At 42.2% G+C, this 26,935-nt stretch overlaps 1 protein-coding gene across 1 annotated transcript; it reads left to right on the forward strand.

Moving 5' to 3' along the window:
• The first annotated feature begins 7,815 nt into the window (after positions 1 to 7,815).
• Positions 7,816 to 26,334, forward strand: SLC25A17 (solute carrier family 25 member 17). The gene is made up of 9 exons (XM_069855202.1): positions 7,816 to 7,918; positions 13,907 to 13,967; positions 15,011 to 15,077; positions 17,974 to 18,125; positions 20,418 to 20,534; positions 21,940 to 22,085; positions 23,985 to 24,080; positions 25,208 to 25,290; positions 25,754 to 26,334. Exons 1-9 carry the CDS (start codon positions 7,865 to 7,867, stop codon positions 25,899 to 25,901), a joined length of 924 nt encoding a protein of 307 aa, XP_069711303.1. The 5' UTR covers positions 7,816 to 7,864; the 3' UTR covers positions 25,902 to 26,334.
• The last annotated feature ends 601 nt before the right edge of the window (positions 26,335 to 26,935 follow it).

A 26,935-nucleotide genomic window follows, 5' to 3' on the forward strand; every position in this document is an offset into this window, starting at 1 on the left:
ATGTTATACAGTAAGTTAATTAAGATGTCTGGACCTCATCTAAGTTCCCAAAGTTGGCATGCGGACATCTAAGTAGCTAAACTGGTTTGAACAGAACTGCAGGGCAGAATGTTAACCCTCAGGAGATGAGCAAAGATGATGAGTTCCAAACGTGGGATCTAAGTAGCTATATGAAGAAGCATTGTTCGGTGCTTGCTCCTGTATTTACTGGCAACTCCTTCAGGTTATTTGCTTCAATCACAGCACAGCACCGGGGTGGTTCTAGTAGCTATGATGGCATTCATAGGATCATAGTTTGGGTTGGAAGGGCCTTAAAGATCATCTAGTTCTGACCCCCCTGCCACGGGCAGGGACACCTCCCACTGGATATGGCTGCCCAAGGCCCCATCCAACCTGGCCTTGATAGACTAATCAACTTGACTGACAATTTGAGTCTGAAAACACTTGAGCTGCTGGCACATCAGTGTTGCGTCTGAGGTGCTGACCCAGCTTCAGGTCTGCACTTTGGCCCTTTGAAGCAACTCACGTACTGGTCTGTTTGGCCACTCCGGTGCCACAGATGAGATGCCCTGGTCTGCCAGAGAGAATGAGAATACCTGCAGCTCACTGGTAGTAAAGGGTCATAGCCTTGTTACTCTATGTGTGAGTCTGAGTGACTTGCCTGTCTTCTATTGTTCAACTGCTGCCCCAAGGAGGAGTAGGAAATGTCAGGCCAGGTGCCCCTTCCAGACCACTATGTCACTGTGAGCCCTCTTGAATAATCACAAGGAAAACATAAGGCTGGGTTCCTTTGCCGGAATTCTTTTGAGAATTTCTCTCGCTTCAGTGTTGGGCTGTCAATAAAAGGTATTTGTCGAAGTGGCTTGGTTTGTCTTTGTTGGAAGGGAAAAATCAGATGCGCAGAAGCCAGGCTGTCTCAAAGTTGGATGAAGGCAGGTGGGACTGTTTGCAAAGGCTTGTAGTGATAGCACAAGGGGGAATGGGAATAAACTGGAGAGGGGCAGATTTAGACTAGACATAAGGAGGAATTTCTTCACCATGAGGCAGTGGCACAGGTTGCCCAGGGAAGCTGTGGCTGCCCCATCCCTGGAGGTGTTCAAGGCCAGGTTGGATGGGGCCTGGGGCAGCCTGATCTGGTGGGAGGTGTCCCTGCCAGTGGTGGGGGGGTTGGAACTGGATGATCTTTAAGGTCTCTTCCAACCTAAACTATTCTATCATTCTATGAAAACTGGGCAGAGTGACAGGCCAGAGGCAGGATGGGTCAATAAATGAGTATTAGAAAGTCACGTAAAAGTAAAACCAAATGGTAGAAACAGTTTGTTTCAAGTGGCCTGCAGTAATATCTGAAGTTTAAAATGCCTGTCTTTAAATGCCAGTGTGTTTTTCTTGTTTGTTATCTTCAGGGCCTTTGCATAAAGCTCGTACAAGCCACGCACTCACATACGCTTCTACGTCTCTCCTCTGTGAGATTTAAGAACAAACAATATTGTTCCAGAAGCTGGTAGTGACTGCTGTCTGAGCAGAATCCCAAAGGGGTGGGATGTTGTGGACCTCGCCAGGGCAAGCTGAAGGCCCTTTGAAATCCCACAGGGTATCCAGGCTGAGGGATGCTGCAGTGCTTCCAGGGTTGTAAGGCAAGTGGGTTGTTTCCTTTCATTGGCTGCAAAGCAGTCTGAAAGCAGCTGCTGTTGGCACAGTAGTGGCCTGGCATCCTTGAGCAGGAGGGTGATTCACTAGGAAAATAGCAGCAGTGTTTTCTTCTGACATCTAGAGAAATGTGTTTGATGAACCTTAATCAGAGTTTTGCAGAGGTGGGCCTTGCTTCATACACAACGGAGTGAGGGCAGCATTCTAGAAAAGTAATTCTGGGTTACCAAAAAGCTGAAATGGAGTAAGAAAGGCAACTTCCAGCTGGATGCAGAGACAATTACATTCTCCTGGTGTGGTCCTCACAAACAGGACCTTAATGTGAGACAAACATTTCTTCACCCTCGCTGACCAGAGGTCGCATTGAATGCAAATACCTAGAACTTTCCTGTAAATCTGAATCTTGATGACTAACCAAATCAAGATGTTAACTTGTAATCTTGCTAACAGAATGTTATTGCTGTACCCGTCTTTGATGTACAAACACACTTTTACAATGTATATTTTGGATGGATGGATGTTCTCGGACAAGCTTGAGATCTTGTCAATAAATAAATCTATTTGCAGAATGTGTTATGGCTTTTTGTTAAGTAAGCGGATAATAAGCTTTGGCACCTTTGTTGTTGCACACATTGACTAAAACAAATTTTTTTTTAATGTACGAACATTTCAGTGGCTACAAGGAATACAAGTTGCTAATATGCATAAAGAAATTGAATGCGAAAGATTACAGCATTGGGGGTAGCACTTTACCTTGGAGTCAATTCCTGAAGTGCAGCAGCCAGGGCAAGCAGATACTAAGCACTATTTGTGTAGGTATTCAGAAAGACACGGTACTTATTTGTGAGCTTTAATGTAAGTAACAAGGAGGCGAGGTCTAGATCACTTAATAGTAAAGGGAATTCCATTAGTGAAGCCTTTACTTTTCTAAATCTAATGTCTTCATTTTGGAAGGTATGAATTTCTAGAAATGAGTTAGCTTGCATTTTGCATTTCAGAAAGAAAAGTAACATAGCAGAAAATCAGAACAGTGACCTAACAACCAGTATTAAAAAAATTACCTTTTAAAATAGGCTAAAGGTACAGGTTATTAGGAAATCATCGGGATTAGATGGAAAAATATCAAGGTGTTATATCAAGAATGAAGTGGCCGAGCTGCTGCCAACTGTGCTGACTCTCATTAGAGGAAATTCACGCTGAAGCTCAGCCACTAGTGTCTAGTTCTCACGTGGAAAGAAGAGCACCAACTACCACCAGTGCTTTCTTATTTTAGATTTTTTAAAAAATGGATCTAAAAAAAAGGCTTCTGGCTAACAGTTTATAAGGAAAAATGAACACAGCTGTTCTAAATGAACCTCATCTGGAGTATTGTGTCCAGTTCTGAAATCCTCAGCATAAGAAGGACATGGAGCTGTTGGAATGGGTCCAGAGGAGGGCTACGAAAATGATCAGAAGGCTGGAGCACCTCCCATACGAGGACAGGCTGAGGGAGTTGGGGTTGTTCAGCCTGGAGAAGGTTGTGAGGAGACCTTTAGCGACTTTCCAGCACCTGAAGGGGCTATAAGAAAAGGGGAGGGACTGTTCACAAAGACTTGTAGTGATAGGACTAGGAGCAATGACCATAAACTGGAGAGGGGCAGACTTAGACTGGACATATGGAAAAATTTCTTCACTATGAGGGCGGTGAGGCACTGGCACAGGTTGCCCAGGGAAGCTGTGGCTGCCCCATCCTGGAGGTGTCCAAGGCCAGGTTGGATGGGGCCTTGGGCAGCCTGGTCTGGTGGGAGGTGTCCCTGCCCATGGCAGGGGAGTTGGAACTGGATGATCTTTAAGGTCCCTTCCAACCCAACTGTTCTATTAATCTATGATTCTAAAAGAAGATTTGCTTTAGGTTTTTTGTGTATTACCCCAGGATAAGGAATAGCTCTTGAGAAAAACAGATTTTCAGAAGCCATTTTGTGATCTGTGATTTTTTTTTTTAAGTCTCTTGGGTTAAAACTTTTCAAACCAGAAGAAATAAAAACCAAAACTGGAATTAATTAGTAGCTTTTTTGAAAAATAATAAAAAAAAAAAGACCACAGAAATGTGGAAAACATCAAATGCCTGGGAAAAATTAACATGAAGGCACCAAAACGTGTGCTTGACAACTAGTCAATGTAAAATTATAGGTGGCTAAGGAACTTTCAATCTGAACTAGTAAGGCTGTCGAACAAGAAGCACGATAGGAGATTAAATTTAATAATGGCAAATGCAAGTAATTTAAACTGAAAGCATTTCAACAACTATGATGTCCCTGGGCCTAGAAGAAGTGCAAAGGGAAAACTCAGTGGCATTCCAGAGGCTCAGTCAAAATAGGTTCTAGTAGGCAAAGTGTACACACACGTATGTAAGAAATGGGCTTTTTAATATGTTTGTGATTTACAACGCTTGCTTCTGGAATAGGCAGGTCTTTCACGGCCTTTATTTAAGCCCAGCCTTGCCGAGTTTGTGTGATCACACCTTGCACTATTTAATGAATTCAAATTGCCAGCAGATGTCATCTCATTTGTTAATCTCCGGTTGCTTTAATCCATGATGCACTGTGAGCATGATCCAGTTTATCAACTTCTTCTGAAAGAGGAGTTTTGCAACAGGTTCAGAAAGTCCTTTTGAAAGTAATAATTAAATCTGTCTTAACATGTTGTTTTCACTCTAATGAATTGAATTCCTACGCAAAAAAAACGGAGACCTGCTTTTCTAAATATTTTTTTGTAAGTTAATGTTAGAACAAGGACAGTAGTATGGTAGAACTGGTTTACAAGTTCAGAGTCCAGCCTTTAGATGCCAGCATAAGAGACAGTGTGGAGGCAGTAAATATGACCTCTGGAGCCACCGAGATTGCCCTCATTCTTTTTCATGAATCAGAAACAGAGCTGTGGGCTGGCCAGAGAAGATCTGTTGAGGTTAAAGTTTCTCAAGATCTGTTACTTCGTTGTACAGGAATCGACAGTACTAAAATAACGCAAGCAAGAAAAACCTAAGATGCAGTTCCCATACAGAGAACGTGTTTGTATTTGTTGTTGCTTAACTTCACTTCTTGTAGGCTTTCTAGCATAATTGAAGAATTTGAGGAAAAGGAAGCAACTTGGGCCTTTTTGTCCTTCAGGAAGCTGGGGAAGGGGCTGAGGAGCAAGTCTTATGAGGGGCAGCTGAGGAAACTGGGTTTGTTTAGCCTGGAGGAGGTTGATGGGAGACCCTATTGCTCTCTACAACTGCTTGAAAGGAGGTTGTAGTAAGGTGGGTGCTGGTCTTTTCTCCCAAGTAACAAGTGATAGGATGAGAGGAAATGGCCTGAAGCAACAATAGGGGAGGTTCAGACTGGATATTAGGAAAAATTTCTTTACTGAAAAAGTTGTCAAACATTGGGATGGGCTCCCCAGGGAAGCAGTAGAGTCACCATCCGTGCGGGTGTTCCAAAAACATGTAGATGTGGCACTTCGGGATATCGTTTAGTAGGCACAGTGGTGTTGGGCTGACAGTTGCACTGGATGCTCTTTATAGGTCTTTTTCAACCTTAATGATTCTGATTCTGTGATTCTAAGCTCCACTTGCACGTTACTATGTGTTTGCCTGGAGACTTGTTGATTTGGGGTGTTTCTGTGAAAACCTAAGGCCTTGTCTTCATGACACCTTTTCTCAGTAGATTCTTTTCTGTTTTCCCTCCAGAACACACTGGAATATCTTGTTTAGCTTAATCTGCTTCCATTATTTTTCCATACAAGGTCTGTATGTTCCAACAATAAAGTAAGTTGGCTTTGGAATATCAAAATTGTTGCATTACCTGTTAATATTCTGGTTTTGCAATAAAAATGGGGCATAGCATTGTATTAAAAATGTTGCTAAATAGAGTAGTAATAGCATAGAATGATTTGGATGCACATTTATGACAGACTGCAGTACAAACTGACTCTTGGTGAAAGATCTGCTCTTCACAAGAGCGACAGGATCCCAAAGAGCAGCAGGAATGTAAGCAAGTTTGTGTCCTGCTTGAGCCATTTCTTCCAAAAGTACAGGTAACTGATTGTGCAAAACCCACTTTGCATAATTGTTCCCTGTCTTTGTGAAACCTAAGCTGCTCCTGGCTGCTGTACTGACAGGAGACAGCCCGTGAAGAGCCAACACCTGAATTTTCTAAATTAAGGTTTGAGTCTTTGGCACATAGGGATATGTCACAGGTGAATGATTGAGAGAAGTTATCAGTGTGGGATTAACTAAAAGGGTTTTATTAATGATTAAACTATGATTAAATTATATTTGATGACTGAATGGAAATTAAATGGTAACTGGTTATTAAGCAATAAATGAATGGCAATTAAACAGTGACTTGACAATTATTTAAATTATGATTTAAACAATAATTTAGATGGTGGTCAAACACTTTACAACATACTACGTTACTGATAATCAAGCTATAGCTGTATATATGTAAAAGTGCTGCTAATATACTACATACTTTTAGGGTTAATGTAAAGTGTTGCTTAACAGATACCAGATGCTGGTGGGTAAGGGGTCCCTGAACCTTTAGGAATAGTCTTGAGAAAGTTGGGGTTGTTCAGCTTGGAGAAGAGAAGGCTGCAGGGAGACCTTTTATAGAGGCCTTCCAGCACTTAACGGGGGCCTACAGGAAAGATGGGGGCAGACTTTTTAGCAAGGCCTGTTGTGATAGGACAAAGAGTAATGGTTTGAAACTAAGAGAGGGTAGATACAGACTGGATATAAGGAAGAAATTTTTTACAGTGAGTGTGGTGAAACACTGGAACAGGTTGCCCAGAGAGGTAGTAGATGCCCCATCCCTGGGGAAGAGAAGGCTTTGAGGAGACCTCATAATAGAATGATAGAATAGTTTGGGTTGGAAGGGGCCTTAAAAATCATCCAGTTCCAACCCTCCTGCCATGGGCAGGGACACCTGTCACTAGATCAGGCCGTTCAAGATCCCATCCAACCTGGCCTTGAACATCTCCAGGGATGGGGCAGCCACAGCTTCCCTGGGCAACCTGTGCCAGCGCCTCACCACTCTCATAGTGAAGAAATTCCTCCTTATGTCTAGTCTAAATCTGTCCCTCTCCAGTTTATGGTCATTGCTCCTAGTCCTATCACTACATGTCTTTGTGAACAGTCCTTCTCCAGGTTTCTTGTTGCCCCTTCAGGCACTGGAAAGTCACTATAAGGCCTCCATGGAGCTTTCTCTTCTCCAGGCTGAATAACTCCAACTCTATCAGCCTGTCCATGTACAGGACATGGTCCAGCCCCTCTAATCATCCTTGTAGCCCTTCTCTGGACCCATTCCAACAGCTCTATATCCCTCTTATGTTGAGGATTCCTGAACTAGACACAATAGTCCAGGTGAGGTCTCACAAGAGAGGAGCAGAGAGGCAGAACCACCTCCCTTGACCTGCTGGCCACGCGTCTTTTGATGCAGCCCAGGATACAGTTTGGCCTTCTGGGCTGCGAGTGCATGTTGCTGGCTCATGTCGAGCTTCACATCAAATTGCACCCCAAGTCCTCCTCTGCAGGGCTGCTCTCAATCATCCCCCAGCCTGTACTGAAATTGGGGATTGCCCCGACCCAGGTGCAGGACCATGCACGTGGCCTTGTTGAACCTCATGAGGTTCATACAGCCCCACTTCTCCAGCCTGTCTAGATCTGGGTTGAAACGGACCTTAAAGAATGGAGAGATGATATGAAGGACAGCAGCAGAGAGAGTCGTCTGTCTTAACCAAGTCCCACGTATGAGGGGGAATGGCTTTAAATTGGAGAGGGGCAGATTTAGACTAGACATAAGGAGGAATTTCATCACGATGAGGGCGGTGAGGCACTGGCACAGGTTGCCCAGGGAAGCTGTGGCTGCCCCATCCCTGGAGGTGTTTGAGGCCAGGTTGGATGGGGCCTTGGGCAGCCTGGTCTGGTGGGAGGTGTCCCTGCCCATGGCAGGGGGGCTGGAACTGGATGATCGTTAAGGTCCCTTCCAACCCAAACCATTCTATGACCCAACTCCCACCCTGCGCGGCCAGAACCGCCGGGCTGGAGCGGCTCAGCCCCCCCCATCCCGTCCCCGCTCCCCGGGGCGGCCCGGCGCAGGCGCGGGGCGGTGCCGGGCGGCTGCGGGCGGGGCGCGGGGCGATGTCGGGGCGCGGGGCCGCCGAGGGGAGCCCGGCCGAGCCCGGCCGAGCCGCCGGCATGGCCGACATCGCCTCCTACGAGAGCCTGGTGCACGCCGTGTCCGGGGCTGTGGTGAGAGGGGACGGGGACGGGGACGGGGTGGGGGCCCGGAGGGGGCTCGGGGGGGCGGCAACCGCGTGGCTGGGGAGGTGCCTGGGGGAGAAGGACGAGGGGCGATGGGTATAAACTGGAGAGGGGCGGGTTTAGACTAGACATAAGGAGGAATTTCTTCGCCGTTAGGGTGGTGAGGCCCTGGCACAGGTTGCCCAGGGAAGCTGTGGCTGCCCCATCCCTGGAGGTGTTCAAGGCCAGGTTGGATGGGACCTTCAACGACCTGACCCAGTGGGAGGTGTCCCTGCCTATGGCAGGAGGGTTGGAACTGGATGATCTTTAAGGTCCCTTCCAACCCAAACTGTCCCATGAGTCTATGAAAAGGACCTGGGGGTGTTGGTGACAGCGGTGACCCAGGTGGCCAAGAAGTCCAACAGCATCTTGGCTTGGATTGGAAACAGCGTGGCCATAGAATCATAGAATAACCAGGTTGGAAGAGACCCACCGGATCATTGAGTCCAACCATTCCTATCAAACACTAAACCATGCCCCTTAACACCTTGTCCACCCGTGCCTTAAACACCTCCAGGGAAGGTGACTCATCAGGAGCAAGGATGTGATCCTGCCCCTGTGCTGGCGAGGCCGCACCTTGAATCCTCGGTTCGGGTTTGGGCTCCTTGCTACAGGGACATTGAGGCATCAGAGAGTGTCCAGAGGAGGCAGCGAGGCTGGGGAAGGGGCTGGAGAAAAATTCTTACTACAGGCGATTGAGGGACCTCGGTGTGTTCAGCATGGAGAGAATGAGGCTAATGGGGGGACCTTATCGCTGTCTACAACTGCCTGGAAGGAGGTTGTAGAGGAGAGTGCTGGTCTCTTCTTCAAGTTAACAACTAAAAGGATGAGAAGAAGTGGCCTTAAGTTGTGCCAGGAAGGTTCAAATCAGACATCAGAAATGATTTCTTCATGGAAAGGGCTCTCAAGCACTGGCACGGGCTGCCCAGTGAGGTGGTTGAGTCCCCATCCCTTGAGGTGTTTAAAAGGTAGGTAGACAAGGTGCTCAGGGATGTGGTTTAGTAGTGGACAAGTACAGTTGGACTCGATGATCTCAGAGGTCTTTTCCAACCTGGTGATCCTATGATTCTATGACTTGCTGGCTCGGAGTCTGGGCTCTGCCACCTGAGCGAGCTCGCCCGCGTCCTTCCTCACCTCCAGAAGGGGTCTGAGGGGAGGGCTCCCCATCATCAGGTCCAGGTTCTGTCCTGTGTGGCCACGCTTGCAAAGCACTTGTTTTACTTTTAGCTACTTCTGGATTTGGGATTTGATAAATCTTGAGACTGGCCCTTGTTTGGACGTGCTGGGGCTTCCTCTGAACCCAACAGCAACTGTAGATGTGCTTGCTTCCTTAGAAGGGGAGCATGTAAGCGTCTGCAGTCAGGCATCACATGGATTATGAACCCTTAAACCTCCCAGAAATAAAGGTAGAGGGGCAACAATTCAGCTGTGTGAAATAGAAGTTGTACTGAGCATCTGCATCCTGCCTTTGTCTTATAAATACTTACACATTGTGAAGGGCAAAGTGTTCATCAGAACATGAAACAATCACAGTACAGCTAGATAAGGTTTGTATCGGTTGTTGAATTGCATTTTTCATAGGACGTTTGTAAATTAAAAAGCAGTGTTTCGTTTCTGCAGGTTTCCTAGTGTGCCCAGGTCTTGAATCATAGAATTGTTTGTTTGAAAAAGGCCTTTGAGATCACTGAGTCCAACCATACCTGTCCACTACTAAACCACATCCCTGAGCACCTCGCCTACCTGTCTTTTTAATACCTCCAGGGATGAGGACTCAACGAGATCCCTGGGCAGCCATTCCAGTGCCTGAGAACCCTTTCGGTGAAGACGTTTTTCTTGAGTGCCAGCTCTCTCGGTAGCAAATCAGTCTTATACTTCCAGCAGATTAAGAATTCTAGCACTATATAGCGTGTTGGATCAGGCGTATTGATGGATTTCAAGCAAGCTGATGCAGCTTTTCTCCTGGGTACACCTAAATATGTATTTTAGCAATTGGCGATCTGCTTTTCTGGCAAAGCTTGCTGTTGAAGTCCTTAAAGTAACTCGCAGCGTCTTGTAGAAGATGAAAGGCACTGAACGCTGTTAAACAATAAAGGCTGATTTTTTTTTTATCTTTCAGGAAACTCTTAAGGTTTTTTTTGTCTTTTATCATGAATAAACTCTGCTTATTTGGGCATTAAAGGCAATGGGGATTTTGTTTCCACTTTCAAGGAATGTAACTCTCTCAAGCGATCTTGTTATTGAAATACGGCTCGCTCTCCTTTTGCTGGCTCGGACAGAAGCTGGTAATATGTTTAGCCCTTGCTTTCAGCTTCTTGCTCTCCTATACAGATGACTCCCAGTGCTCCGAAACACAGTTTGGGGTATGAACTGAGCTTATAAATCCAGCCATAATCTTTAAAAACATAGCAAAACGGTATCTCAGGTCCCTTGCTGGTATTAGTAGAAAGTCCCCATTGATTTGAAGATGCTTGTATCTCAGCAGTGATGTTGCTGTGAAGGAAGGCAGAACTTTTTAGAGCTATTTGACCTCTGTACCCTTGTGACTTCTGCTTGGTGTTCACTAATATTCATATACAATTTAAAGTTCTAGAGTGATACTGTTTTTTCCTAAAATGAGGTGGCTTTTTTCTTTTTGTTTTGTTTTTTTAACTGCCTTCTGCTGGAAACCTTGATTTTATTTTTTTTTTTGTTGTTACAATAAAGATGTATGCATCTGTTTAGAGATTCCTGTTTGCTGCTGAAACTTGGTATGGATTTCTGATACTAGATATCATATTCTGATATAGATATTTTTGTATAGATTTGTGTTCTCATATTGACCGTGTGTCTAAGTTATTTTAGAGCACGCTGATGTGCAGTTGTGATGCAAGAATTCAAAAAAAAACAACCTGACAGAAAAAGCAACCCACAGAACTCTGCTCAAGTAATGAGTCAGAAGAACATGTCAGATCACAACATGATATATTTTTTTTTCTGTTACAATATGCCAAAAGTTCATCCACCTTCTAGGCTGCCTAGTCAAATGTGAGACAAGTGAGTAGTTTTGTGAGCAGCAAAACAAATTAGTGCTTGATTTCCGTGAACTTTAATTGAATTATATTAGTATTTTAACTCTGCATATATGCAGTCAAGCTGCTTCATTTGACTCTGAATGCTGGCTGACAATTTAAGGTATTTTTTTTATTCTTATTTTTTTATTATTATTTTTCAGAAACCCAAACTTTAACCTCTGGTCCTGTATGCCTCTTCTTTGCAGCAGAGTCACCTCAGGCTGTTTGTTCTGGCCACTTGCTGCTGCCTCTTGGCTACTGCACAGTGGTTCATGTGATGCTGCAGCTGATCAGGGAACTAATCGGACTGAAGAAGCAGCTCAGTGGAAAAAGTTCTTTACAGCCGGATTAGGTTCCTTGTCTGTCTCGTCATGTAGGTGCCCAAAAAGTTATTCCACAGGAATGAGGGGAGGCAGGAATGCAGATACAGTTGACCAAGAGCTGGCATTGCTTAAGATAGTTTGTACCAGTCCTAATAATCTTTCAGTAATAGTGTGACTTGACTTGTCAAACTGCTGAGATTCAACACTGACAGGGAGGTAGTGGGATGGCAGCCCACGTAGCCTCACCCTTTTGACGCTACAGGGTCATACGCTTTGTCATGTGTGCCTGCAATCAGTGATACGAGTTGCTCTCCTCACTGATTTCCAGGGCAATTCAGTAGGGAATCTGACCCCATCTCGGGAGTTTTTGCTGCTGGTCCTGCTCATCTCTCTCCTTTCCCTTAATTCTAGCCACGAGATCCCGTCCCCTTCATGTGGTGCCTCTGGCAGTTTTCTTGCCTTGTAGTTGAGTTGTTCATTTATAAACTGAGGAGAAAAGCAACCTGTTTTTCTGAGTTTATTTCCTTCAATTTAGCAAGAGGAAGGGAAAGGGTACAAATTATCTTTTATTGACAGTAATCTCTTAGATCAGCTGAGTTATCTCACGACATTCTGTTGAGCTGTAGCTTCGGGTACGTGTTAAGCCAGTTTTAAGAAGCCTATAAGGCTCATCACGTGGGAATGGTTCATAGCTGCATCAGGGAAGGTTCCGACTTCATATTAGGAATAGAGTGGTCAGACACTGGAACAAGCTTCCTGGAAAGCTGGTTGATGCCCCAACCATGCCAGTGTTTAAGAGGTATTTGGACAGTGCCCTTAATACCTTGCTTTTAACTTTTGATCGGCCCTGAAGTGATGAGGCAGCTGGACTGGATGATCACCGTGGATCCCTTCTGACTGAAATAGTCTGTTCTATTCTGTACTTTGTGTCTGCTCATTAGTCCTGTGTGCTACTACCCCAGCTAAGGCCCCATTTCTGTGTTCTGATTTTGGGTGCAGGTATGGGTTTGCTGTATGGTGGATTGTGTTGAGAGTAGGAGTCAGGATAAATCTCGCTTGAGGAGAATGGAAGCAGGATGAACTGTGCAGGGGAAGGTTGGAGCTTGTGGAGACTCTGCAGTCTTCTGGCTGTTTCGTACGTAGGTATACATAGCTGTGTTTTGTGCTTTTTCTTTTTGTGACAGTGCTGGCCTTCTACCTGAAGTTAATTTTTTTGTGAATTTTTAGTTGGATGGGCTCACTAGTCTTACTTGCTGTCCTGCTGCGTATGTAGTAGGCACCGAGCTTGAGCAGACATGGGACAAGTAGATGGGAGAGCAGAACCAGCCCTTTTTGCCAGAGCCCAAACTAAATGGGTTAAAATAACCAGATACTTATGGCTAAGTGTTCCCTTTCGTCTGCTACCTTGTGTTAGGAAAAGTGGAGAAACTTAAGGCATATTAAAACTTCAGCCAAGAATTGCCTTACTCTTGTGAGGAAAGAGTAAGTGAGGAAACGCCATCTGAAAAATAATCCCCTGTTGCTCCTTGTAGATTGAGATCCAAGCAGGTTGCTCAGGAGCTGGAGTGTTTCCAGAGACAGAGCTTGCTTAAATATATGGCATAACATAGCTCTAGAAGAGTTTGGATCAGACTGTGTAGTGTGCTTTAAACTCAGTGCTTGCGTGACTTGTGGCATCCCAGACCTCCCCACTATTTAAACGGTGTGCATGGCTACTAGCCTCAGCAGCCACTTAAGATGTTAACAGGTTTACACCATGCCAGCATCTTTCTGTGTTAGATATCTTTTCCCAGAGCTCTGCAATATCAATGCTAAAGTACTGAAGAATGAAGAAACTGAATGGTGGCGGAGACAGAGGGAACAGCCGCTTGAGAAGGGCGCTACAGAGAGAGTGGCTGCTGGCTTTTCCATTTAGAGGCTTTAGTAGTTGGGTTGCACAGGGAGTGAAGAGAGTGTTTGTTTCACAAGAGGTGAATCTGATGACATCAAGGTCGTGACTTCATTCATCATGTGTAATTGATGCCACAGGCGGTGTCTTGGTGGGAAGAGGATTATTGCCTTAAGTTGGGATTTAGTACAATGCTAAATGAAGTCCTGAAAAACTTACACTATAAATTTTTTTAATGAACAAAAGCTTTTTTTTCCCTGAAGTTGAAACAAAGCTTAATGTAACACAACAGTTACTTGTGTCATATTCTTCCTTTGTTTTGTTTTACACCAGAAGTTGGGTACTGAGGGTAATGGGAGGAAGAGAAAGTGCATCATGTTTGTTTCCTGATACTTGCTTTATCAGCTCTCAGACTTCAAAAACTTTCTCTTTGGGCACAAAGCTTCTAATGGTTTCAATTTTAGCTTGATCTAATAAACAGGCAAAAAACCACCTTGTTTTGTAAGTGTGGGACCAAAAAACACTTCAAAAAGACATGCATGTGTGGAGTTTATCCCCTTTTTAAACTTATTCACTACTTTGGCTTCTGGGTGAGAAGTGAAGGGCTACAAAGAGTCCGGTAGGCATCTGTGCAAGCAACTGATACACTATATAGCCAGTTTATTTTGTTTTTCAGGGCAGTATGACTGCAATGACTGTATTTTTTCCTTTGGATACAGCTAGGCTTAGACTTCAGGGTAAGTGTTAACCTCTAGTTTCTTTGTACAGTGGTGTTTCTGTTCATCTTGGCCTGGGCACTTGTAAGGGTGGTTGTAACGGGATCTGTCTTGCATGAACAGGAATCTTGCGTGTATAGCACTAACGCAATTTAATCACCAACACAATTTTTCCAGCTGAAGGTAATTCTCCCTTTTGAAATTATTGGGCAACCTTTTATTTATCTGAAAGGCTGTGTGATGTGTGGCCAGATATGGCTTTTAAATGGTTATCTAGGACCGAAAGTAAAGTAAAGATGTGAGATTACATAGGATTGCATTTGTGTGTGTTGCTGCTTTTGGCTGCTGAGAACACTTCAAAACACAGGGGCAGTGTGATGAAAACCTGGTGTAGAGTTATTCTTGAGGATGATTTAAAGTGAAAAGCCAGTGTTAAAGCTGGGAGTAGGAATGTCCAATATTTACAAAAATGCGGTCTGGATATAAACGCTGTTCTAATGCTCTGTGTCCCAATGAAAAGTTGTAGAATCACAAGCATTTTAGTGCTGTGACTCAAGCTCTAGTAAGAATTAGGAGGTCATCAGCCACGTCGTTATATATATGGCGTTGAGAAATTAGCAGTACATCGCCGTTGAGCTGCTTTCAAAGAGACAGCGTTTTGCAAAAGCTTAGCTGTTTGCAGGGTAACTGTAAGGGTTTGCTCTGGTAGTGGTGCTAATCTGGAGTCCAAGGTACAATTCCGTGAGAAGTTAGGCAGGCCCTGTTCTAGTATCTTGCCTGAGATGCATGTGATAACTGTTGGGTTGAGAACTGGTAACTGCAGATACTCTCGTGCCCAACAGAAGCAACGCTCTGGGAAAGAATGAAAAAGGAAGTAGCCTTACCTGACAAATGAAAATAAGGAGATGCTTTCTGGAATTACTGCAGAAGTAGGGAATGTCTGTTCTTTATGAGGAAGGAAAAATGTGTTGTTCTGGGCTATGTTCAGAATAGGAAGGATGAAGAGTTGAAAATAAGTGCTAAAAATCAAAATAATTTAAAAGTTTGATTCTTCTGTTTTCCAGTTGATGAGAAGCGAAAGTCTAAGACAACACCAGCGGTCCTGTTGGAAATCATCAAAGAAGAAGGCCTGTGAGTAGATATTAATTTCCATCTTGTCTTCATGTAGGCAGGCTCTAAAACTCATTTGAATTTGCTGTTAAAGTGGTATAATTAGCTTACTTGGAAAGATTTTTAGTTTGAATTGAAGTGTCTTCATGCAAGTGTGATATGACTTAAATAATCTTATGTGTTCGTCTTGAACTAATTCAGATTGACTTTCTTGAGCACCTTATGCAACTGAGCTGTTCAGTGATGTAACCGCGCCTCTGTTCGGGAGGTACTTGTGCCTCCTCATAAATGCACGTTTGTACACACACGAACCCTCATGTACCTGATCAACCAGCCTTGTCTGTCTGGATTCTTGGGTGTGTCCATTTCTCCTAACCAAGATGAAACTCTAGGGCAGCTGAGCCGCTTTCAACAGGAGAATTGAGACACTTTTCCCAGCTGGAGGTTTCTTCTTGTCCTAAGCATGTGGAAGTAAACAAAAAGTGACTCTTAAAACTAAATGGAGTGAAGATCTATGTAAAAGCAGGTAATTTCCAGCAATACTGTGCTTTATTTGCCACACAGTCTGACCTGAGCTGGCTGGAAAAACAGTTGTATGTGTGTCCTTGTTACAAGTATTTTCCTACAGGAATGCCTGGAGCTCTTGCACAGACCAGAGCTTCCAAGACATTAAAGTTGACAAAAGTTTGGTTTGGCCAATAATGTTTTGTCACCTTTGAACTTGAACATTTGGCATTTGTATGCATGGGTACTTCTCAGTTACGATCTCTTTTGTTCACATTCCTGCATTACATTTGTTAGATGAGAGCATCAGGTACACGTCTGTTTATTAAAAAAAAAAGAAAAAATGTAAAATAGATAAATTAAGAAGTTAACTGAAATGCAGAGGCTGCAAAAAGTGTTCATCCTACTTTTCTTGTGAAACAGAAAAAATGTGATTCTGTTAAGGTAAACATTGTTTCTTCCAAAGGAATCCGCAAGGCCTGGCTAAGCAATGTTACCAGTTCGAGAGATGTGTCGGGAATGAAAAAAGAACAACTAAACCCCCATTAGAAATCCGTAGTCTGTGATGAGAGATCATTAACAGAGTCACAGAATTACCATATCACAGAATTAGGTTCAGCTAACGGACTTTCTGTGGAAAGGCTTTGCTTTCTTCCCTGCACTTTGATCCTTTTCTAGGTCATACGAAAGGTGCGCACTGGTGTACACTGAGTCTTTTCAAGGCTGCTGTTCAGAACACACCTAGGTTTTATTTGTGTGTGAATTATGAATGCTACCACTGACAACTTAAGTCATTAAAATAAACTCATGTTCTGTATTGTAAGGTATTTCCTTTAAGAATTTCTGGTGATGATCTTCGATAAATCAAGCAAAACCAAACTAACACCCTCAGTTAGAGCACATAGTACCCAGAGGGTGTTTATCCCTCCTTTTTGGCAGCAAAGAAGAGGTAGGCAATGCAAAAATTGTTTTACTTCTACTCACAACTAACTGTACGATCAGTTAATTTGTAATTGCAACTGTGGTTAGCTAAGCCTGTAACTTCAGAAACAGTCATCATAACTTGGTGTATCCTAGACACATGGGAGGGAGAAGCGCTTGTTGCATGCGAGGTGAAAACCTAGTATTTACATTGTAAGGAAAATCAGATGCTGCATCTGCCAGTCCTGCATCTTTTATGGTCTCCTTCTTACGGATTCTTATATTCTGTGTATTCCCAATGTTTTAATGAATACTAAAGAGCCTCCATGATTGCTGTTGGTTGTTGTAGGGATATTTCTTAGACCCTTAACATGATTCCAGTTCTCTACCTGGCATGTGCAGCTTCAGTGAAGATGCATATCGTGGTCTTTTTTTGATATGTTGTAGAACATGCTGGAGATGTGGGGCAGTTGTTGAGGTGTCCTGTTTGACAGGGCTGATGTGCCTGTGAAGAGAGGGAAACCTTGTTTGTCAGCTGTTATAAAATCATTCTTAAATCAAGATAGATTTAGATGGTAGACAAACAATGACAATTGCTCACAACATCTGAAAAATAAGGTGGTGTAAATCGTAGGGGGGTGTTCAGGTTTTCAGCTGTGCTTAAGCTAGCTAATGTAAATAGGTACTATCTTTTTCTCACTTACCGGACTGATTTGCTGAAGACTTATTACGAGGCGTTTATTAGAAATTCCTCCTACTTGCATATCTAATGCCCCAGTTGTCCTTTGGAAAACTCTTCTTGGTGGAATATATTAATTTCAGTAACTAGTTTTCCATCTTTACATTTTATGTGAGAATCCAGACAAATATATATTTTCTTCCTTACTCTAGTTTTTTATTTTATTTCATATCGAAGAAGTAGTTGTGTTAATTTTTCTCCAGCTATGTTAAGCATTGTTTTGTTTCCTTGGAGATAGGAGCATCTCTACTGGGTTGTTATCTTTTGTATTGGATCGATAACTCCATTTCTCAACAAAGGTGGGAATTTTCCTCATGCCTTGGTATGTTTTAATATATGGTTTGAACTGGCAGTATCAGTCTGTTTGTTAACATACATACTTCAAATGTATTTTCATCCCCTGGTTGCTTGTAGTTCATCGCTGGCTGTTGGTAAATATGGAAAACATGGTGGTAATATTTTTGGAGAGAGTGATCCCCAGGCTTCCCATTGTAAATATATTGCAGCTCTATAGCTCCTTTTCAATGGAATTATTCCTGTTTACTATAACTTATAAGTGCTTAATTTTTTTATGGTACTATCAGGAATTTAGTATGATACGATTTGTTACCGTTAATTATAAAGATATATCTAGTTCATATTGTGTGTGGTATACAGGATAATATCTCTGGGACCTTCCACCAACGTGTAAAATCAGCCGCATCGCAAGAATACTTTACTGTCTCTTACCATGTCTTTTTTCCTCTCCATTAGGTTGGCACCATATCGAGGATGGTTCCCTGTTATCTCCAGCCTTTGCTGCTCCAATTTTGTTTATTTTTATACATTTAATAGTCTTAAAGCTCTGTGGGTCAAAGGTCAGCATTCAACCACTGGAAAAGACTTGGTTCTTGGAGTTGTTGCAGGTACATTTAGATGAAATTGGGATTTATCTTTAGTAAGTTCTCTCTAATGTTTTTCTTATGAAATTGACTGGAGGTCACACAGTGCTTGCACCTCCCCCTGTATGCAAACCTGCTTTGTGGTACAGCTCTGTTTGATTTCTCCTCTGTCTTCACCTCATATGTAGGTGGATAAACTGTTCCTGTTGTGAATTCTGGCACACGGTGCAGCGCTGTTGCAGTCTAGTGGTTTATTTCTGTCTGATGTGTTGATTTTACCATCGTCTCTAAGCGTTATTTTTTAGATTTTGAAGACAAGTGACAGGGGGAGGTGATAGGTAGCTTTTTTTCAGAGGGAAGAAATCTATGCCAATTCTGAAATATTTTTGATTTGGATAAGTAAGAGCTGTTATTGTAAGGATTTGGGTGCCAATGTTCAGACTTCCTTTTTTGATTGTCATGTGAAAGTGACAGTAACTCCCTAGATATATGCAAATACAGTGGGAACTTGTTCTTTTTCATCGCTCCCTCTCATGTGGATGCTACGATGGCTGTCTTGAAGTGATGATGACACTAGTGGCTTTTCTAGCAAATCCAGTGTGAAAAGTTACACTGTGTTCTTGTGTTTGCCTGTACTATGTATTCTACAGGAATAATTTAAAAAAAAAATGCCTACAGAAAAAGGCCTATGATTATTTGGGATGGTGGTAGTGGTGATGATGTTTGCTTTTTGGTAGTTTCTTGTACTTCTAGTGCATAGGCACTAGAATGGCTGAATAGTTGGGGAAAGTAAGGAAAGAAGTTCTTAAGTTTGCTTTATCACTGGGGGAAGCTTTCTTGTGATTACATTCTGGAACAAAGGCTACAGTAGTTAAGGTGATGGCTTGTCAGTTACATGACTTCTTCAGTGTCCGTAGTTTGTGTTATAATCAAAAAATATCTTGTGTGTATTGAAAATTTCTAATTGAGGTGTTTACTAATTCTCCCTACTCATCTCTTATTCCTCCTACTGGTACCAAATACAGATTAGAAAAGTATGTTAAAAAAAAAATACTGCCTTTCCAATCTGGAAGATAAAGCTTTCTCTTTTAACTGAGTCTGGGTGAAAAATTATGAGTTCATTGTGCTCTAACCTGTTGCTGCTTCTCTAGTGCTTGATTTTGCACAAAACTCTTTTTTAGAGCTTGTGGTAGTCCTCATGAAGGATACTGAAGGATTGTTAGGTTTATATTATGTTTGCCTGAACCATCTTAAAGGAAAAAAAAGAACAAATGGGCACAGTATAGGTAGTAAAGTTTCACCTTTTTCAGATTTGCTGTTCTTAATAGTGGTAGGCTGTGTCCATCTCAGTATAACAGAATAATTGTCTGTCACGCCTGCCAAAACAACCAGTGTAGAAGCAATTGCTAATTTCTGTGATACAGAAATATTAATAAGAAAGATCAGAACCTTATTTGTATGTAGTTACTTCAAAGTAAATGCCTCTGTCACTACTGAACAGGAAAGACCTGTCCTGGTGAGTGCAGAAGTGATGTCACTTAATCCTTCTCCCTGTTAGTTTAGAACTGTGCTTTGCAATACATCTTTGTTGCAGCCTCATGTGTGTTTGTCCATTCTCCTCCGCTATCCTACTTTCTGATACTCAACTTTCAAACTTTACTGTTGATGTTTGTTATTATGTAATCTCTTCATGCCTTTAAGCCTCACTTAAAATATTTGCAAAGCCCCATGTTTTCCACTTTAAGTGTCCTTTAGTGAATCTAGAAACCCTGTATTCTCTTTCATTCAGCGGTGTGGGAGCTTTGTTCTGGTAATCAAGCTGCATACACTTAAATGTTTTGGTCTCTCCTCATAAAATAATCTTTCTAACCCTGTAACTCCCATGTTTCTTTCTGAAAGTAGGCAGGCTGCAAGTCATCATGAAGTAGGGCATGAAAAGAATAGAGTATCTTGTGCTCCAGTGCGGTGTAGTATGTAGCAGGGTACAAGTTCACTTCAGATTCCTTCATCATGTTCATATTTGGTGTGTTTTGTTGTTAGGCGTTTGGTTCGGGTTTGGTTTATTTCTTAGTTTTGAGGAGGAGCAGCAGAAATGTCTTCCCACTGCACGCAATCTGGTGGCAGCTAATTCATGGTGGAGCTGGGGGGGTTGCCTGAAGTAGATTATTACGAGTTGCCAGTTTGCTTTTGCCATTATGTTAATTTTTCCCCTTTTCTTTCCAGTGATTTCAGCAGTGAGTGAATTGGGATAGAGTGGGTTAAAAAAATATTTGAAACCTTCTGGTTCTGGCTGATTTTCTTTGTGTTTTACTTTAGGTGTAGTGAATGTCCTAAGCACGACTCCTCTTTGGGTAGTGAACACGCGTCTGAAGCTGCAGGGAGCAAAATTTAGAAATGAAGACATTGTACCAACCAATTATAAAGGCATAATAGGTAAGCACCTGATGTTGTCTTCACACACTTATAGAATGGTCTGGGTTGGAAGGGACCTCAAAGATGATCTAATTCCGACCCTACTGCCTTGGGCAGGGACACCTCCCACTGGATCGGGTTGTTCAAAGCTTCATCCAGTCTGGCTTTGAACGCCTTCAGGGATGGGGCATCCATGACTTCTCTGGGCACTGTGCCAGTGCTTCACCACGCTGACAGGAAAAAAATTTCTTCTTATATCTAGTCTGAATCCACCTTTTTAAGTTTAAAACTGTTAATCCTTTGTCCTATCACAACAGGCCCTGCTAAAAAGGTTGTCCCTGTCATTCTTGTAGACCCCCTTTAAGTACTGAAAGGCTGCTGTGAGGTCTCCCTGGAGCCTTCTCTTCTTTAGGCTGAACAACCCCAACTCTCTCAGCCTGCTCCAGCCCTCTGATCACTTATGTGGCCTCTGGACCCATTCCAACAGGTCCATGTCTTCCTTGTATGGAGGACTCCAGAACTAATTGCAGTACTCCAGGTGGGGGGTCTCACCAGGGTGGAGTAGAGGGGCAGAATCACCACCCTTGACCTGCTGGCCATGCTTCTCTTGATGCAGCCCAGGATGCAGTTGGCCCTCTGGGCTGCGAGCACACATCACCAGCTCATGTCCGGCTTCTCATACACCATGAGTTTTATTTGCGTAACCGGTTCCATCCTGGAGTCTCCATACTTTGCAGTTGTTGAATTTTACAGGAAACTGGACTTGATCATTTTTGATGGTAATTAAGAATTCGTAGTATGCATTCTTGTAACTAAGATCTCTTTTTGCAAAGACAGGTATCTTATCACACAAATCCTGGAGTAGTAGTGAGTCCAGTGAGGCAGTAGCTGAGAGTCTGAGTTTGGATGGAAAATCTGCAAGTTAAACTTCGGTCACCTTAGTCTGTTAATCGTGCACATGTTCAGGCTGTCTTAATTTTAAAAATAAATAAGTAAATAAATATTCTTGTCATTTTGAAGAAGGTTTAGAAGGTTTTAATCTTGATGCTGAGCTTGTGCTAAAAAGAGCAGGGCATCTGTGCAGAAGGCCAGGTTGGATGGGGCCTTGGGTAGCCTGATCTAGTGGGAGGTGTCCCTGCCCATGGCAGGGGGGTTGGAACTGGATGATCTTTAGGGTCCCTTCCAACCCAAATGATTCTGTGATAAGCTTTGTTGACATTAATAGTGATGTGAGTAAGAATATCCTTTGTCACTGTTTTTCTGTTAACTTTTAGATTAGAATGGAAGATAAATAAGCCACACGAAAGACTGCAATTGATTTTTATACACTTTGAATATTAGGCTTTAAGTGTCGCTTTTCTTGTTATCTGCGGTCAGAATTTTGTACCCAATTTTAATGATCCCTCTTCCCTGTCTTTCTTCTCAGATGCCTTTCATCAGATCATACGAGATGAAGGAGTCTTAGCTTTATGGAATGGTACTTTCCCCTCTTTGCTGCTGGTCTTCAATCCTGCTATACAGTTCATGTTTTATGAAGGCTTTAAACGGAAGCTTTTGAAAAAGCAGCTGCAAGTGAGTGTGTTTTGAAGCCAGGTGGTGCTTATAAGACAGGGTCTTTGCTCAGTGCGTTACCTGAGCATATTCAGAAATGTGGGTTTGGGTTCTTGTGTTTTTGAGGGGTTATGAGTAAGTGTATTTTCTAAAAAAGATCTATGATTGTGAAGCAAGACATGAATATTTCCTGTCCCTAGGGAAGATATTCTTGTGATTAATTCCTCTTCCTGAAATAAAAGTTCAACTCCTGTCTATATATTTTCAGATTTGTTCTCAGGTTTTGATTTAAAGTCAGAATTTCAATTCAAATATACGTTTTTTATAACTAAGTATGTACAGACTGTTTTGAAGTATCTCTTTACCCTTTCTCCAGTAAATTGAGTATATTGAGCCTTTGAAATATCACCAACTTGTTTTGAACTCTGTCATTTTAACAACATTTTTATCCTGAAGCTCTCAATTTTTCAATATCCTTTTTCCAAGGATGACACTGGAATCGAACATAGTATTGCAACCATACCTCCTTGATTCTCTAAATAGAGATAGAATAATTTTTCTGTCACTTGTTTATAGTCTCCTTTTTCTTTATTCTTTTTTGTCAATACCAGATGTACATCTCACCTGAACTCATGTTCCTTTTATGTTCCAGCAAACTGAAAAGCATTTGTGTTACATTTTAAGATGTCATAAAACATTATGTGCTTAAGCTGCAATGTTTTGCCATTAATTGTGAATGCATTTGCTGATATTGAAATGTTAGATCATATCAATATGTTAAAGCTATCTTATTTTTCCTGAAAACAGTGAAATTATTCATACGTATGATTTTGCATCATCAGTGAGGCTTGAGTTTTTTTACCATCTTTTATCAGTACTGCAGCTGTAGTGCTCTCTTTGTGCCTGATGGATCTGTCTGGTGACATTACAAATAATACATTTTTTGAGTGATGAGCTGAGCTTTCCTCTAGATTGTTATTTGCCTGTTGGTTAATTGCTCTATTTCCTGTGTTTCTTTTAATTTTTCTTCTGTTTCTGCCTTAAGCTAGGGTATGTTTTGTCCATGATCAGTAGTGAGGGAAAACTTCCCCTAGCGATAGTTATTTTTATTTTGGATAACATATTTCTTCCTATTTGATCTTTTCCTGATTGTCTGAAGTATTTCACATTGACTTTTTAAAGGGGTGTGTATGTGTGTGTTTATTTCTGATTGCAATCAATTTGCAATCAATTTGCAAATGGGGAGCATGTTTTGATATGGGCACCTACTTATTTTCAGTGATTAATTCACGCTGTTAGACTGAGATGCACTGTAATCAGCTTAGGCTATAATGATTTATTTGGTGCCTCGTGGAACATGGTGGGCTTTGGAGAAGGTGGGCTTCCAGCAGGTGTTCTGAACTAATAGGAGATGGGATTTTCAGCCTGTGTCATCAAGACTAACATTCAGTGTAGTGATTATGTCTCAGGATTATAAAATAATGTTCAAGGAGTCTTTCAGTGTCACCTTTTCACAAGCGCTGTGTGACTTGTTGGTTTAAATGTTGCAACAGCTGAAACGCGTATGGATTGGTGCTATGTTTAAATGCTGCTTCCTTTATCTTTTTTCTACTCACAGTGCTTTAAACTGGTCTGGTTGTACGGCTTTATCTCCACTAGGTTCTAGTAACCTGCTTAGTGAGAAGTGCAAAAATTTGTGAGCGGGCAGAAATTATAAATAAATTTTAGTTGTGGGAAGGCAAGTTGGTTAAACTATAACTGACTCATTAAAATGAGAAGACCCAAAGATTTCATGAAATCTTATGCCAAGATACTTACATAACCTGGTAGCAGGTACTAGTACAGAGTCCCCAAATGTGTAATGCTAACTGGCTGGTTTGGTTACATGTGGAACTAATATCTTCTTTATCTGTTGAACAGCTCACTTCTTTGGATGCTTTTGTCATTGGTGCAGTAGCCAAAGCAGTTGCCACCACCCTCACTTATCCTCTGCAGACAGTCCAGTCAATCCTGCGGGTAAGCAATAATTTCATTTCAGGGTAACTGCCTCTGATTTTGTTCTTTATAATGCAAGCCCTGTTCCTATGGCTTGTTTTTCTTTGTGTTAATGAACCTGTCATTTTGGGAGCTCCTTTACACACTGTGGGTCATTGATGAGGATGTCTCTTTGATCCTGTGTGACAGATTCTGATAGAACTTGGTGTTACTGATGTGCATTTGTTTCAAGTAGCTGGTAGGACTTGGCACTGCTGGTTGATGAGAACCTCGACATGAGCCGACAATGTGTGCTCGCAGCCTAGAAGGCCAAAGTGTATCCTGGGCTGCATCAAAAGAAGTGTGGCCAGCAGGGAGAGGGAGGTGATTCTGCCCCTCTGATCCTCTCTTGTGAGACCTCACCTGGAGCACTGAGTCCAGTTCTGGACTCCTCAGCGTAAGAAGGATATGGAGCTGTTGGAACGGGTCCAGAGGAGGGCTACAAGGATGATCAGAGGGCTGGAGCATCTTCCATATGAGGACAGGCTGAGAGAGTTGGGGTGGTTACAGCAGCAGCTATCATGCCTACTGAAAAAAAGATTGGGATAAACCGACAAACTGAGTAAGAAATAAGTTTTGTTTTGGCCAGGTAGGTGGATCAAACAATTTTGGGTTCTTCCACAGCAGTTCACATGTAAATATTTTGCTCCAAGACCATTGCCGGGCACATACATTTTGGGTTCAGCTATGCAATCTCAGTGTAATAATGGTTTGCAGATGCATAAGGCTTTGAATCTTTGTTAAATAAATCCTGAGCAAGCCAGAAAGAACTTGCTTTGAATCTCATATCCCTACTAAGACTCTGCGCATTATGCTTTTGAGATCTTAAAAAACTTTTTTGTCTGGAGCAACTAAAAGAGAGCTCTCATGTCCGTGAGTAACGCTTTATTAGAAACCATGTTAAAACCAAACCAAACTATTGTAGCACATTCCGTTTTACTGTGTTAAGTTCAATAGCGTGAGCTTTGGCCTTAGTTCTTCACTGATGGGTAGTATAACCTGGAAAATCTTAGAGGTTTAAAATAGGCTGTCCCGATGTTATACATGTTGAGTTCTGTGCCGAGCACCACAGGGGAACTGTACAACAAAATGCTTTTCCTTTTTTTCAGTTTGGACGCCACAGGTTGAACCCAGAAAACCGAACATTAGGCAGTCTTAGAAATGTTCTGTATCTTCTTCAACAGAGAGTGAGGTGAGCTTTCCCTTTTTTCCTAACATGATACAAAAGACTGGAGTATTGCTAATGTGTTGAAAGTGATCTCACTTTTTTTTTGCCCCTCTCCCTCCCAGCCCAAACTTGCCTTTTGAGTCAACCTTTTTTTTTTGTAATATATTGCAGAATAAATACACAACCCCGTATTCTCCAAATTTATCTGTACACTAAGTGATAGCAAGGGGATCTAGGGATACCAATTCATCCACATCTCTTCTTGAAAACAATCAAGTTTTTTTCATAAAAGACTTAACTATCCGCAGATTTTTTTTTTGGTAAAATATTATTGAACATAGATGGTGCTCAAGAGAATAATCAATTTAAGGTTCCTGCAGTTGTCATTAACTTAACTTGTGATATTAATTCTTCTTTGTAGTGTACTGATTTACTTATAGGAGGCAGTTCACACTTGTTTTCTTGTTTGTTTTTTTTTCTGCCTTAGGCGTTTTGGATTAATGGGACTCTACAAAGGCCTTGAAGCAAAGCTCCTGCAGACAGTCCTTACTGCTGCTCTTATGTTTCTAGTGTATGAGAAACTGACTGCAGCAACCTTCACAGTGATGGGATTAAAGCATTCGCGCAAACTTTGAAAAAGGAACCTATGCCAAAGATTATGGGGTCTAGAAAACACAGTCCATTTCTGAGACCAGGCTGGGTAACAAAGGGTCCTCACTTTGTATAATTTCTCTTTCTTTTTATCGACCTCCATCTCCGTTATTTGGGGATATTTGGAATACACTCTATAGGACCTGTTGCCATGAATTCAGGGGCAGCCATTTCTCTACTGTTCTGTGGACTCACTGTGTTAAAAAACAAAGTAGAGACCTTACATAAGCACTTGACATGAAATTTCTGGCATTAACTACTATATGATTTAGTTTACATTCCTGGTAAGAATGAGTATCTCTCACTGTACTTTCTTGTTTTCCCTCAAATCATTTTTCTATCTTTACCTTCTGTCAGCAGCTGGTGGGGCTGGTTTCATGTTACTTTCCTTGACCCGTGTTTATGTCACTTTGTATTTGGTTCAATAAAATAATTCATAAAGAACAAGATTTTTTACATAGTTTCCTTTCATCTTCAGGTATGTTTGTGGCACAGAATGATAGGCTGTTGCCCCAAATATCTGATGGTGAGATTTCTGAACTGCTAGAATGTACATTACCAGCGAGTAGGCACACTGCCTTCTGGAATCTACCTGGTTTGAATCTTAACAGTTTTGAATGCAGATGCTGGCTAGATAGGAGGAACACATCCTCTTGCTTTTTCAAGATGAATGCCTCAAGTTACTTCAAGAAAATAGATTTGCAACACAGAAATACGTGAAGGTCTGTAACCCTGTTCCTTGTGAGAATATGTGAATTTATACCATGTTTTCGCATAGACGGAGAGCAATACCCTGTGCTTCAAAAGCTGTATGCCCTCTGAAAAAATGTGCTTGAATTATTTTTCCACTGATATTCCCACTTGTTTTCCTGACCATAAACCAAAAAGGTCACAACTGTGTTCCAGTTAATGCGCTTATGTTCTTTTTGTGTGGTTTTGGTCTAATAGTCCTAGGCCATAAAATCCATATAAATTGTGCTGCATTGGTCATGTTCATAGCAGGATCATTCTGAAGATC

The sequence above is a fragment of the Phaenicophaeus curvirostris genome, chromosome 1 (genome assembly GCF_032191515.1).
Source record: "Phaenicophaeus curvirostris isolate KB17595 chromosome 1, BPBGC_Pcur_1.0, whole genome shotgun sequence".
In the NCBI taxonomy this organism is placed as follows: Eukaryota; Metazoa; Chordata; class Aves; order Cuculiformes; family Cuculidae; genus Phaenicophaeus; species Phaenicophaeus curvirostris.

Excerpts from the sequence above, each read along its gene's own strand:
- SLC25A17 (XM_069855202.1), top strand. The coding sequence starts at position 7,865 with ATGGCCGACATCGCCTCCTACGAGAGCCTGGTGCACGCCGTGTCCGGG. Across the intron at positions 7,919-13,906 it reads ACGCCGTGTCCGGGGCTGTG|GGCAGTATGACTGCAATGAC; the intron begins GTGAGAGGGGAC and ends TTTGTTTTTCAG. Across the intron at positions 15,078-17,973 it reads ATCATCAAAGAAGAAGGCCT|GTTGGCACCATATCGAGGAT; the intron begins GTGAGTAGATAT and ends CCTCTCCATTAG.